At 38.7% G+C, this 15,470-nt stretch overlaps 1 protein-coding gene across 2 annotated transcripts in view; it reads left to right on the forward strand.

Moving 5' to 3' along the window:
* Usp12 (ubiquitin specific peptidase 12) overlaps positions 1-15,470 on the forward strand; it is an 87,777-nt gene that overhangs the window by 45,413 nt on the left and 26,894 nt on the right. The window contains exons 2-3 of one of the 2 annotated variants that reach the window (XM_008825074.2): positions 1,820-1,900; positions 13,640-13,853. In XM_008825074.2, the coding sequence (XP_008823296.1) occupies positions 1,820-1,900; positions 13,640-13,853 (295 nt within the window). Of the gene's footprint in view, positions 1-1,819; positions 1,901-13,639; positions 13,854-15,470 lie in introns of those variants that run through there. The other variant, XM_008825076.3, reaches the window with a different exon arrangement.

The raw sequence follows: 15,470 nt of genomic DNA on the forward strand, positions 1-15,470 counted from the left end.
TTTTAAGCACTACAGAGAGGGTGAGATGTTCATGTAAACATTGTGCACACATAACATGGGAAAATAAAGTTGTGTGGCTTCTCTTTCTCCAGTTTAAATGCCCTTCAGAAGACCTGCAACAGCAACAGAGCTGAGTATTATTATAGATCTCAACGATTGGTTGTACTGTTTTATCTAACCCAAAGACAGCAAGGCACATTGACCTCTTAGTCATTGCTCCATTTCCTTTCACTAGTCATGCGGCATATTTTACAAGAGCAACTTTGTGCTGATCGCTCATTCTAAGATGGCATTTGTAATTCTCTGTGATACCTGCTGTGATGCTAGACTCTAATTGTTCTAATCTTGACATTTTCTTCAGAGACACAGGCTATGATTTGTTTGCTCTGTTTTGTGGATTCATAATTCAGAGCGCAAAGAAATGAAATTGTTTTCCCCTCCCTCCCTCCCTCCCTCGAATGAAATGGGTTTTTTTCCTTCTTTTCTCTTTCCTTTTCCTTTCCTTTTCTTCCCTCCCTTCGTCTCCCTCCCCCTCCTTGTTTTGAAACAGGGTCTCACTATGTAGCCATGGCTGATGTGGAACTTACTGTGTAGACTCACAGAGCTCTACCTGGCTCTGCCTCCTGAGTATGAGATGTCTTTCAAAATTTAAGTTCCATTTATGAGTCTGTATAACCATTTTAGAGTTCTGTGTAGCAGCATTGTAGGTTTGAAATGGATGCATATATCTGGTCTTCATCTTGCTGGTGAGAAAACTGAGGCAGAATGGTAAATCCTAGGTGATGTGGTTCTTGTGGGAACTAGGTCAGGAATGCAGCCCCCTGGTGGGCAGCCATCCCTCAGTCCACTGCCCAGCATACCCTTTAAATGTGTAAGTGGGAACTACAGGGCTTTCATTCCGGCAACATAAAAAGCTATAAGGGAACCTGAAGAGAAAGTCGTGGCCTGACTGTTATACTTCTATCTGCAAAACTTCTCTCAGGTTCTTCAGAGCTTAAGATTTCTCTTGTCCTGACAGTGCTGAATGAAGTAGATTCAGTGTTGTAGTATAGTTGTACATTTTTTTCCTTTGAAAATCTTATTCAGTAACTACTACCACAGATAGAAGGTAGATGTTTAGCTAATGAACTTTATCACTTAGCCTTTTGGCTAAGATCAAGTATAGATACGGAGTTTATTTCTTGTTTCCTGTCACCTACTGCTATGTTGCTATTTTTATGCTACTTCAGAATTTAATAGTATAAATATAATTTGTCATAAATTTTTGTTGACCTTGATATGTTTTTGGATACACTGCGTTTTCTAGAATAGTTATGAGGATTCTTTACTGTTGCCTTCTTTACAAGATGCAAAGTTGTTTCTCGCATCATTATTTATACTTGGGAATTATTCTGTGTCTGGTTCACTTGTGGTGTACACACCCTCAGGTCTCACAGGGCTGCTGCCTTTGCCTCCAGAAGGTTTCTAGTTTACCAAGGTCACTGGCTTTTCTCACCCCTAGCTGTTTTTCCTGCCTGGTTTGGCGGTTCTTTTCTGCACGGACCCGAGCTGACCCTTTCCAGTATTCAACATGGAATGAGAGATGCCGGACTCTAAAATAAGACTGAAATATGAAATTCAGAAAAAATTTTTTGAATTTTCTCATTTATTTAAACAATAATAACAAGGATGTGAGAATTAATAGTTCATCATAATTATGTGATAGAAAAGGTAGTATTATGTGAGTATAGTCTTTTAAGGGGTGTCTCTGTATTGCCTATATGATTAGGACACTATGGAAATATTGTAAATGCTAAGATCTGTGGCTTTCATTTTACAGGGCGCCAATGCCTCGGCATTAGAGAAAGAGATTGGTCCAGAACAGTTTCCAGTCAACGAGCACTACTTTGGATTAGTCAATGTAAGTATGGAAGATCCTCAGCTTTCAGAGTAGTGCTTGCAAGCTTTGGACATCATGAGTTCTAGAACATTTGTGGCACTATTCTTCTGTTAGATAACTTCCTCCCAGCGTGATTCCCCTCTCTGTCCTTTCTGATAGCTTATTAGTCACAGACTGAAACATTTAGACTGGATCCTCTAATATTCTTATTTTCTGTTTTTGAGTTTCTGTCATTTTTATTCTGTATTTTAGACTGTTTTTGTCCAGTTTTCTACTTTTGATATCTTAACTTTTACCTCTTATTTTTTGACATTTCATAGAAACATTATCTTCTCCTATTTTCCTCAGGATTTCAGTAATGAGGGTTTGTTATGGCTGTTGGATTATTTTTGGGAGTCATGATGTATCCTTCCTCCCCTTCTCAGTGGCATCTTTCGTGTTAGAAGTTGCTCCCATACTTCATATGTATAAAAGTGACATTCTGAGAAGCTGGTTGGAGGCCTGTGTATTACTGGTAGAGCTGGGCCCTGGGTGGGTTTCACTCAAGTCTGGCTCCCAGGTAAATAAAAAGTAGTTCCTGAGCTCCCTACCTACTTTTCCATTTGGTAGTTGTTTTTCTTTCCCTGACTGTCCTCCACACCACTGAGGGGATTTCTTCCAGTGCCTGCTAGGGATGACTTAATTCAGGGTTTTATTTGGTTCTACTTTTCAAATATTTTAACATTTTTGTTCTATGTGTATGAGTGTATTGCCTGCATGCATATAAGTGCACCTGTGTTGTGCAGTGTCCCTGGATGTCAGAAAAGGATGTTGGATCCCCTGGAACTGGAGTTACAGCTTCCATGTGGGTGCTGGGAATTGAACCTCTGTCCTCCACAAGAGCAGCCAGTGCTCTTAACCACTGAGCCATTGCTCCAGCCCCTAGTTCTGTTTTTTATTCAGTATCTGCTGTCTTCTTCCTAGCTCTGTGGGTCCTTGGAACCCAGAAGCCTTTGCTTGGCTTTTAGAGACTGAGCCTGCAGCTGTCTTCTGTGAATTGAGATTAGGCTTATGTGCTGGCATATAAAAACAGTTGGCTTTCTCCCTTTGCCATGTGGGTTCCAGGGATGGAATTCTGGTTATCAGGCTTGTTGAGCCGTCTCACTGACTCCTGATCTTGTTATTTTTCCCCTACCACCTTTATTTATTAGGTTTTATTAGGTTTAGACTTCAAAGTTTCTTGGCTTGCAGTAAACTCTCTAAATCTCTTGATGAAATTTATCACTCTTAACATTGTTGAGAAATGGCACCTCAAAGAGGTCATTAAGAATCCTAATGAATATAGATGAATACCTTTATTGTTTGAGTCATTAGTTATTGTTGGGGAGGGTTAGTTAGATCCTGAGGAAAGGATGACTTTGATTTAGATCCTCCCTTTTCCTCTGTCTTATGCACTTGTTTGTCCTTCTGCCTTCTGTGCTGTTGTAACCTGCAGATGCAACAAGAAGAGATAATGTCCCAAAAGAACCCATTTTCTTTAAAATATTCTATAATTTTTTTTTTTTTTTTACTTGTATGAGTGTATTGCCTGCATGTATGTAAGTGCACCCATGTCGTGCAGTGCCCACAGATGTCAGAAGAGGGCATCAGATCCCCTGGAACTGGAGTTACAGGGACAGTTGTTAGCTGCCATGTGGGTGCTGGGAATCTAACCCACATGGGTCCTCTGCAAGAGCAGTCAATGCTCTTAACCACCAAGCCATCTCTCCAGCCCCTGAACCCATTTTCTTTAGAATCAGGAATATTTTATATGTTGAAGATTATCTACTTTTTTCTCTTGTGTTATATTTCAGCTTATCTATTTAATGTACAACCTTATTTTTGGACAGAGAGCCTCAGAACAAGCCAAATAATGTCTTAGATAAAAATCATATGCAGTGAGCTTGAAGACTATAATTTTTCTTGGTTGTAAGTTTCACTTGTGTGAAAAAAAGGATATCTAAAAACCATCATTTCTATTCCTAGTGGGTCAGTCTAAATCAGGAGAACAGTATTTGTGCTTCTCTTGCAGTTATGTAGCTACCAATTTTGTGTGTATCAGAAACAGGAGGTAATAACATTAAGAGACCATTTCATTCACTTGATGAAGTTTCTGATCTTTATGTCTAATTATTATACAAAACCCATATATACAAAAGTATAAGGATACGAGAGTTAAAGATGGATGAGAGCCCTGAATTGTACTCTAAATAAGCCAGTGGGCATAGGAGAGGAGGCTTTTTCCTGGGATTTATACTTTGAGACCTCTGTTTCTTTGACCTTCTCTGCCTGTCTTATTCTCGGCTCTGTTTCTCTCTTGTTAACTTGCTACCTTTTTATTTTTAGAGTTATCATACTGCCTACTCATAGGTGCTCCTTAAATATCAAAATGGGCTCGGTTCTCCTGAGAAGCCCATACCCACACCTTGGATGTACAACTCTCAGTTTCTAAAGCATGCATTTCTGTCTCATAATATGTCTTCTTTGATTAAGTCTATATTAGAAAAATCATGTTGGACTCTTTTTGTGGGAGGAAAATGGCTTGGTTAATTCAGAGGTCAATATTGTAAGCCATTTTTCTTGGGCCTATACTTAATCTGCCAAATAGGCAGTATTGTAAACAACTGACCTTGTGGGAGTTTTTTATAGAAACTTTGGGATAGAAATAGGAATGTAGCCCAGTTTTGAAACACTTGTCTAGCATGCTCAAAGCCCTGGGTTCTATACCCACTCAGCACTACCACACTGCAAGAAGAGGGGATAAGAAACTTTGTGGTTACTTTTTGGGGGGAGGTTTCCTCTCTAACAGTTGAGTTTTGCTTATAGGATGAACATAGGAACATTTTCCTTTCCATCAATCTATTAGTAGCTAAGTGCATTTCCAGGCTTAATTGCTTTAACAAAAAAAGTATGTATGGGAAGAATTGCTGTCAGATTTACCTGATTTGATCTCTTTTGGGGCAATGAATGGTAGGTTCACATACAAGCTCTTCCTTTTGTGAGTCGGGCACTTTGTTTTTGTACAGTAATAAAATAGCCACAGTTTAATTTGCCAGCTGGTAATCAGAGGGATGACTCAACATGTTAATGGTTACCTGTTTTCCATTATTTTTAGTTACATACTTTTTTATGTTTTTAAATTTTTATTAATCAGCTAAATTCTTTACTATTTTTATTTTATTTTATATGTATGAGTGTATTGCCTACATTTATGTAAGAGCACCCATGTTATGCAGTGCCCATGTTGATCAGAAGAAGGCATTGAATCCCCTGGAATTGGAGCTAAATAGCTGGTTGTTATCCACCATGTGGATGCTGGGAACTGAACCCAGGTCCTCTACAAGAGTAACCAGCATTCTTACCCACTGAGCCATCTCACTAGCACCTCAGCTAAATTCTTTGAAAACATTGTTTTAATCTGATAAATCAGGTTGCCTTTTCCTTCCTTTTTTTTTTGTATTAATGCAAATACATCTGTGATGTTTGTATGATGATGAACTTGCCAAACCAATACACGTTTTAGAAGATGTCTTCATTGTTAAAGAAGCATGACTGTGTTTTAGTAGAGCTGTAAAAGGGTAATATCTCTTCACTACTTTGTACACAATCTACACATTTAAAAAAAAAATCCTTCTTTGTTTAGTTGTGTAGTTCTTTTATCAGTTTTCTAATACAGGAAGGTCCCAGCATGCAAGTAGGTTGGGCTCAATCAGTCTGTTTGAAGCTACTGTGAAATGTATTTACTCTCCAGGATCTTTATTATAAAATTATGATTGCCTTTCTAGACTGTCTTAGGACAGGCTAGTTAAGCAGAATTGTTTGTAGTCATTGGAGCATGATCCATCATGGACAAGAAAGATGAATAAAATGAAGCTTTCTATTTGTAGGCTAAGGAGCTGAAGGCAAAGGTCTCTTGGTTCTGTTTTCTTTTGCATTGATTTCATTCTCATTCTGTTTCTACCTGATAGCTATAGCCTGCTTGAGTTTTGTGTTATCAGAGGTCCCAAAGATTGTCCTCATCAACCCTTGTCAAAGAATTCTGGCCTAGGAATCCTAACTAGATTGGGTGAGGTGTCCAGTCCACCTGTAAATTTTATGATAGGGATGTGATCAACCACTGAACAGAATGTGCATGGAGAAGAGAAGTCAGTTCCCATAAGGAAGTGTGGGGCAGTAGAGTAAAAGTGTGGTGTCAGCAACCAGTGCCCACAGGGTATGGAAAGATAACTTCTAGATTCGTAGCCACCTTTGGACCACTTGGGTGAATTGAGAGTAGTAGGTTTAAAACAGGGCCACCTAAGCCAGAGCTGGTTGGTAGAGGGGGGTATTTACTTAAAAGTCAGGGAGATGGCTGAGTGGGTAAAGGTGCTATCCCTGCAAGCTGACAAACCTGAGTTCAATCCCCAGATCCCACGTAAAAAGCTGCGCATGATGGTACACATCTGTAATCCTAGCACTCCTAAGATGAGATGGGAGACAGACACAGAATTGCCCAGAAGCTCTGGAGCTCATGGGCCAGTTTGCCTGGAGTGAGCAGCATGGCAATAACAAGAATGACCCCGCCTCAACAAGGAGGAAGAGAACCAGTCTCAGAGTTGTCCTTTGACCTGTGTTGTATGCACATGCACACATACATGTGCACGTTTGTATGCGCACATACAAATAATAATAGTAATAATAATAAACATTCTAAAAGTTCTTGTGCTGACAAACTATTTTACCTGTTTTTATTTTAAATGTATATATAATAATATAATTTATAAGCAAGTATATATGAATATGTCTTAGGAATTTGAGCTCAGAAATAATCTGATGGGGAATGTATTAAAAATAATTGTGTTGACATATTTTTGAAGACCTGGAGAAGAAAGCATTAGAGAAGACAGTTTGAAAGTAAGGATGGGTCATTGGGTTCACTAAGCAATTTTTAAAAAATCAATGTATAGGAAGCAAGCTGGTGCTAAGTATTTTTTAAATGGTTATGTAAGCAAAGCTGAACTGTACATCTTAATTCGGGAACATGTATTAAGATTATGGAATGAGTTATACTATTGGTAGTGAGAGAAAGTGGGTTTGGATAAATGGATCTTTGGCCCTACATATGATCCTTTCTTTGAAAGCTTGAAAAATAATAAGATCATTTTGTCACATTACCCTTGTTGCTTTGTTTCTAAAAGAACAAATCCCAAGCCCTACCAATGGCTTGTACTGAACTTTTGCATTTGAATTAAAGATTGTTAAACATGAAGAAAAAAAAAAAACAATAATGAGGGCCTGTGTTGTAGCCCAGTCATAGTAGTAAGTATGTGCAAGGATCTAGCCCCCCACCCCAGCACCAAAAGATCAGTGCTCATACCTTGAAGGATGACAGCTTGTACGTTTTATTTCCTCTGATTTTAAATCAAGCAGTCCTTTGATCTTCAACCAAGCTGAGAGAAGAAGAGGTTTCAGTCCTAAAGTGAAAAAATTCATTCTGTGAATCTTTTATATGAAAGCTGTACATTTGAAAGATGCATCTTTTACATTTTAAGAACTTGAATGAAAATATTAAAAACCAAAGCAATTAAAGGGGAAATTGTTGATTATGAACATTGACTACTAGCTGATTCTTGAGAAACAGTAGTTTCAGCCCTTAATTTTCCTTTAACAGAACTGATTAAAGTAAATAAATGAAAATGAGGCCATATAATAGCAGGCCTCAAAGAATGAACTGTAATGTTACCTGTTGCTTTATGTTGAGGTAAGCAGGTCATGTTGACAGAAGTGGGAGCCTAGCTTCTAGTCTTCCTATAACACACTGATGTCACCAGTACCCTCCCGTTTCTCCGCCTGTCCCATTTGCTTCTTGTATTTACAGGCAGATGAGTCCTTATTACCATATTTCTAAAGTAACTATGAGATGTCTTTTGTTTTTCTCTATTTCTGAAGTTGTTGAATTCTTCTGTAGCATATTCTTTGATAAAGATGGATATTTTCTTTTTTCAATTGACAGAACCATAGAGTGTTGATCTTTCACTTCCTTTAGCTGTGATACAAATTCTGATATTTTTCAGATGAAATGGTACTGGATAATTGGTAAATTAATCTTAGTGACGTTGTATATTCTGCAGTTGGACTTACGCTGGGATAGGCTTTACTGAAGTTTTACTTATTTTACTATCACTAATATCAGTAAGTTATGATCTATTCATTAACCTTTTACTAGAAATTCTTGATGGCATCTCTGTGTGAAGATGGAGTCACATATTCTTAAAGGGCCTCCTATGTTTTTCTCTCAATTTTCTTCAAAAAACAGTGACTTCTGTTTTCATAAAAGATTGTAATTGTATTGTGCATCTTAGTAGGTCAGAAGACTGACTTATTTAATCTCTTGGAAGAAAAAACCTTCAGACAAGATTTAATGTAGCAAGACTTTTAAACATTCTTCTTCTAATCATTGGCTGTGCCTTCTTGGTGTTACCTCTTTTACTCTAGATTTATTCTGCTGTGAACTTGATATACAATGATTCAGTTTACCTCAAAGATTCAACACCCACTTCTCTTTAAAAACTAGAGAGATAAGTAAAATAAATCTCCATGATTTCATAGTCCAGCTTTAACATTTGTCAGTATGTTGCATATTTTTTATTCTCTTCCAGTTACTTCTCTACTTCCACTTGTTTATGTAATTTTGGCCATAAATTTTTACTGCATCTCTCACTGACAAGGATATTTTATAAACATGACCATCTCATTCTGACACCTAACAAAACAAATAGCTTCTTAATGCCACTCAACATCAGTCTATATTCAAACATCTCTGTTCTCCAATGACTTTTTAAATTACATTTTGCATATTTTTATGTGTGTGAATGTATTGCCTGCATGTATTTAAGTGCACCGTGTGCATGCAGTGCATACAGAGGCCAGAATAGGGCATCAAATCCCCTGGAACTGGAGTTACAGACAGTTGTTAGCTGCCATATGGGTGCCGGGAACTGAACTCAGGTCATCTTCCAGAGTAGCCAATGCTCTTAACTCCTGAGCCGTCTCTCTGACCTCCAAGAGACTTTGAGAAGTTGGGTTGTTTAACTCAAGTTATTAGTAAATTGTGTGTCAGAGTTGTGATTTCATTGTGTTACATCATGAGTTCTGTGACATCTTGAGTTCTTCACAGCCTGGCTTCTTTTTTTTTTTTTTTAATTTGATTTATCCAGAGACCAGTCATTTGTCCTAGAAACCCTCCCTTATTTCACATTTGGCTTAATGCCTCTTTTTGATAATATTTTGTTCCTCTGTCATCTGCATATCTTAGAAATTAACACTTACATTTAGAAACCATTAAACTTAAGTGGTTTTGTTTTAATGTCAAGAACATTTCTAAGGAAGTAAGATTCATATTACCACCTGCTTGCTTATTCACCTTCAGTGATGCTGAAATGCATTTGGGTCAGAGCCTGGAGCCTGGTCCATCAGAATTCCCCACCAACCTTCACCTCATGCTCTCAGCATACTTTGACAATTATTCTCCATTATTTACAATAATTTCTCAGATTTTATTTCCTAGAACTGTCCTATAAACAGGAATGTTTTCCTTTTATATGTTAATTTGCAACTTCTAATAGAAAATGAAAGTTTCTCTTTTTGTGTGTGTGTATGATATAGGGGAATGAACTCAGAACCTGACCCATGCTAAGCAAATACTCTACCACTGAGCTAGATCTATATCCCCAGCTCCCTTTATTTTCTTTTAAATGTCATTTTAAATCACTGGATTGGGGATGGAGAGATGGCTCAGCAGTTAAGAGCACCTACATGACAGCTAACAATCATCCATAATTCCAGTCCAGGGGATCTGATGCCCTCTTCTAGCTTCCGTGGGCATTAGAGGACATGAGTGCACTTAATACATGTAGGCAGAACACTCATACACATAAAATAATAAAGTATTTTTAAAAGAATTATGAAAATGCATGAGCTTATACTGCTAGTCTCAATTTAAATTTACAGGGTCTTGTACTTTTCCAATTTTAATCTACTCCCACATGGGTTCCACATGGTTGAGGAGGTCTTAGGTCCTAGGTTGGGAATCTACTGCTGCTTAGCCTAAATTGACATAGTATCAAAGTGCCTTATATCTATGTTATACCCACAAGGCTATTTTCAGCCTCTGTCAGGGGAATCTTTCTTTGAGGGAATGGAGGTGAATGCAGAGAGCCACGTCTGCATATGATATTGAGAATAAAGGATGGTTGAGGGCTCAGCCCTAAACAAGACATTTATGCCATCTCCTTCAGGGTCAGCGAATACTGCAGAAGAGGGGGTGGAAGGGATAAAGAGCCAGAAGACAGGGAGAAGTGTAGTGAAATATCTTCTAAGCACAAACTGGCTCTGGCAACAATAACTTAACAGAAGCTGTGTGTACTGGCTCTGGGTCCTCACAAGTTGTGTCAGCTATGGATGGGAAAGGGGCTCATGGGACCCTAACACTGCTGAACTATTGACAACTAGCAGATTCTGGGAAATGGGGAGACATAGTATCCAGTTGTGTACCTACTGGTGAGCCCACTGGTTTCTAAAGGATAGTTCCAAACCCATGGTCACACAGAGGGCCCTAGTTAAACTTTATGGGATATAAAACAAAACATCATTACTATGAGCTGGGCGTGGAGGTGCCCATCTTTAATCCCAACACTTGGGAGGCAGAGGCAGGTGGATCTTTGTGAGTGTAGCCAGCCAGGGATACATAGTGAGACCCTGCCCTACAAGTATAAAAGTTGGGGCTGGAGAGATGGCTCAGAGGTTAAGAGCACTGGTTGTTGCAGAAGGCCGGGGATTGAATCCCACCACTCACATGGTGGCTAACAACCATCCTTAACTCCAGTTCCAGGGGATCCAACACCCTCTTCTGACTTCCATCAGCATCGTACAGCACAGGTGCTCTTACAGACATGCAGGCATAACATGCATACACATAAAATAAAAATAAATTAAAATAAATAAAAGTCATGAATATGGGAAACAAATTTTAGAGAAGAAAGAAAACTGACAGGAATAAGAGGGAGATGTGGGTAGAGGAGAGTAAACAGTGCATTTAAGATATATATGAAATTGTCAAAGAACAAAACTTACTAATAAAATGAATTTCACCACTAAAAATAGTGAGCTCTTGCGGTTGGAGAGATGACTCAGCAGTTAAGAGCACTGACTGCTTTTGCAGAGGACCTGGGTTTGATTAGCACTCACATGGCTGCTAAGAGCCATCAGTAACTCCAGTTCTGGGGGAATCCAACACCTTCTGACCTCTGTGGGCATTGCACAGCACGGATGGGTACACTTAAACACATGTAGGTGATACACTCATACACCTAAAATAAAAATAATAAAATATTTTTTAAAAAAACTCCTAAGGGCATTAACATGACTCCTTAGTTGATGTATTGTTTAATGTATCTTTAATAGTTTAAAGAGGGCAATACCAATAGGCTTCTTTGTGATTCTTTTATTTTTTAGATTTATTTTTAGAAGTGCAAATTTAAAAAGAAAAAAAAAAATCACCCAGAGTTCGAATTCTTTTCTCTATATAATCCTGTTACCAACTAGATAAACATATTGGTCTCATTTATTTGTCTTGGGTTTTTTGTTTCTCAATTTTACGATTTTTTTTCTTTTTTTTTTTAAATTTAATATTTCTTTTTTGGGAGGAGGGGTTCTTTTTGAGACAGGGTCTCCCTGTAGGCTCAGCTGGCCTCAAACTCACTATGTAGACTAAGCTGTCCTTAAACCCACAGAGATCCACCTGCCTCTGCCTCCCTCCCAGGTGCTGGGATTAAAGGCGTGTGCTACCATGCCTGGCTGAATTTTTTTCTTTTTTAAAACCTAAGGATAATAGAGCTGGAAAGATGGCTCAGTGGTTAAGAGCCCATACTTCTAGAGGACCCTAGTTCCATTCCTGTCACCCTCGTCAGGTGGCTCATAACTGTATTTAACTCCAGCTCCAGGGCGATCAAACTCCTCTGGCCTCTGTGGACACCTATACACACATATGCACTTGTACACACACAATTAAATTAAATCTTGAAACAGGGATACAGAATAAGCTTTATGACTTTATACATCTACAGGAAGTCTCATCTTCATCCCTCACTATTCTTTTCTTATAAATAACCATTTCATTTCCCTTTCATTTATCCTTCCTAGTCTTTTGAAAATACAAGGAAATGGTTTGTGGTTAATATATTTAATGTCATGCATACTTAAGTACTTTTTTGTACTTAGCTCTATTTTGTCTCCCCAGTACTAAATATGGAATCCTGGGCCTTGAACAGGGTTGGCAAACACTTGCCTATTGATCTGTATTCCCAGGCCATTACCTAGTCTTTTTAATTTAAGGTATATATGATCTCAACCCATAAAATGAGTATGAGACTTGTTTCTTGCTCTTTCACCCCCACCCCCTGGTTTCATAGCATTTCCTTATCCTCATTGACTTGGTTGTGTTGTCAGTTGACTTTTGGAGCCAGCACCTATTGCTGGAAGGGAAAGGAAGCAGTAATTAATTATCAAACCATGTGGTGTTTACCCTGTCAGGTTGGACCCCTTCCCCTGTGGATTTTAAGAGGAAGAATTTGAAGTGGAATAAAATGTAGTAGCACACTCCCATGACTATTAAGAGACACTCCTTACTTAGGATCTGATTCTCACACTTGTTCTAATCAGGAACCATACTGGTTGACACTCTCTGCCTTTCAGTGGTTGTTAGATCAACCTGTTGAGGACTTTAGCATTTCAAGGGAGCTTGTTTTGCAGTTTTTGTTTGGGCATGTTTGTTTGGTTTGCAGGTACCTGAGAACTTGGATGGAAAAATCTTACTTTGGTATTTTGTTCTAGTTTACATCTCCATTGCATATTACACTTCCAAGTGACAGTCCATCTTTGAGGGAAGTTAGGCAGGAACTCAGGGCAGGAACCTGAAGGCAGTAACTGAAGTACAGACAACAGAGGAAACTGTTTACTGGCTTGCTCCTCTGGCCTGTGCTCAGCCTGCTTTCTTACACAATCCAGGACCACCTGCCCAGGGATGACATCACCCACAGTGGGCTGAGCCCTTCTATATCAAGTAGCAATTAAGAAAATGCCTCACAGACACTGCCATAGGAAAATTTGATAGGGGAAATTTCCCAATTGATACTCCCTTTTTCCAGGTGGTATCAAGTTGACAACTGAAACTAGCCAGCACATAATTCTCAAAAGAATTTTTGTGATAACGTGTGTGTGTTTATAAAATTCTTAGTATACAACTAATATTACAGTAATAATGATAAAGTTTTGATGTTGCTTCTGAGACAGTGTCTCACTGTGTATCAGTGGCTGGCCAGGAACTCACTATGTAGACCAGGCTAGCTTTGACTTCACAGAGATCTACTTGCCTCTGCCTCTGTAGTGCTGGCTTTAAGGGTATGAGCCACCACTCCCAGCCCAGTAATGGAATTTAAAAACAAAAATGTTAGCTAGTTGTGGTGGCATATGCCTTTAATGCCAGCACTCACACTTAGGAGGCAGAGGCAGCTGGATCTCTATGAGATCAAGTCCAGCCTGGTCTACATAGCAAGTTCCAGGCCTGCTGGGGCTACAGGGAGATCCTATCTCAAATGGACCACCCCTTCCCCCAAGTTACACAATCCTATGGCTTAAATAAGCTCTTTCTTCTTAATGTTGGAGTTCTTTACATTTAACCAAACTTTTTTTCTTTTTCTATTCTAGTTTGGGAATACCTGCTATTGCAATTCAGTTCTTCAAGCACTTTATTTTTGTCGTCCATTTCGAGAAAAAGTTCTAGCATACAAGAGTCAGCCTAGAAAAAAGGAGAACCTTCTTACATGCTTAGCAGACCTCTTCCACAGCATAGCCACTCAGAAGAAGAAGGTTGGAGTGATACCACCCAAGAAATTCATCACTAGATTACGAAAAGAAAATGGTAATTCTTCTATCTCCCCATGTATTACTGTTTTTGCCACAGGAAGGCTAAAAGAGCATACTATAACTCAAGTTCTCATTAAGCACTATTTATGCCTGATCATGATGATGTGTTAGTCATTTTATTAGTTAACTTTTCTGTAACCTTCCCAAGCAGCACCACCAGCAGGGGCCCAAGTGTTGAATCACATTGAATCACATGCGCCTATAGCAGACATTTCATGTGTAATCACAGCCATTGAGGAAGCAGAAGTGTGATTCCTGTCCTTAAGGAGGTATATTTAGTGGAGGAGATAGTCTCACAGTCATTAATATGAGGTGTGATCAGTATTGGAAGTATGTCACACAGAGATAAAATTTCCTATGCCAGGAAGGGAGAAATCACAGTTTCTCTTTTTTTTTTGGCCACTTGACTTTTCTATCAGCCCCTCCCACCCTGGAGTACAGGCCTTGAAACCCAGCACTTAGGAGGCTGATAGAAGAGAATTGCAAGTTTATGACCAGCCCTGCACAGCATGAGATTCTAGTTCTCTGTCTCCCTGCCCCCCTCACACCCCTCCAAAACAGCAGCAAACCCCCCCACCCAGAATTTTTTTTTCCTGTGATTGTGATTTATTTGTTGTGCAGTACTTGCATGTGTTAATTCATTCGCTCATTTAAGAAACCTTAGGTAGAGAGCACATTATTTCCTCCACTTTTGCCATGAAACAAAAAACAGAGAAGCTAAGAACTCATCAGAAGTCACACCCCAAGGAAAGAAAAGAATAAGAACCAAGACCTGGTTCCGGATGAGTTTTAATCTACTCTCATTTTTTAAAATAGTTACTGAGTAAACCTCACCTCTCTTTTCTTATTTGAGATACTTTTCATTTAATTTTTACAAGGCCTTAAGGTAGACATTATTGTATTATTTTCCATGAAATGTGAAGCAGTTTGTCTGAGGTTATAGAGAATTACTAGAAAGTGACAGAGCTGGCGTTCAGCCCTCCTTTTCCTTGATGCATAAGCAAGTTCTGTCTCATAGGATATACTACGTCAAAAATGTAAATTTGGGTACCTCATGGAATCTGGTCTTTAGTTTGATGTAGGTATTTCAATCAGTATAGAAATAAAATTGAATTGTGGTTTTTATTTTGATATATTTATCAAATAGATAGGCACAGAAGTATGATTCAAGAAGACTTAAGATTGAGTATTAAATATACTATGTGTAATCACACCTTTAAGGTAGTCAGTTACATTGTTCATTATGTGACTTGGAATAAGCCTGGTCAGATCTAGTTCCCTGAAGTAAGGAGTTTCCCCAATAGAATGTCATGGCTAGAGGCTATTCTTGAAAATGATAGATGAGTAGAAGATTTGTTCATTTTCTTCACATTTGAGTAGTGCTCATAGAACCCCATTTTCCTCTGAGAAGTAAGCATGCTTACTTTGTTAGATTCCAGGTCTAAACAGTACTTTCTTTCTTTTATTATTTTTTAATTTAAAACATTTTATCTGGGCTGAAGAGATGGCTCAGCGGTTAAGAACACTGGTTGTTCTTGCAGAAGACCCGGGTTCAAATCCCAGCACCCACATGGCAGCTAACAACTGTCCATAACTCCAGTCCCAGGGGATC

This window comes from Nannospalax galili, unplaced genomic scaffold (assembly GCF_000622305.1).
Source record: "Nannospalax galili isolate Female #2095 unplaced genomic scaffold, S.galili_v1.0 scaffold768, whole genome shotgun sequence".
Taxonomy (NCBI): Eukaryota; Metazoa; Chordata; class Mammalia; order Rodentia; family Spalacidae; genus Nannospalax; species Nannospalax galili.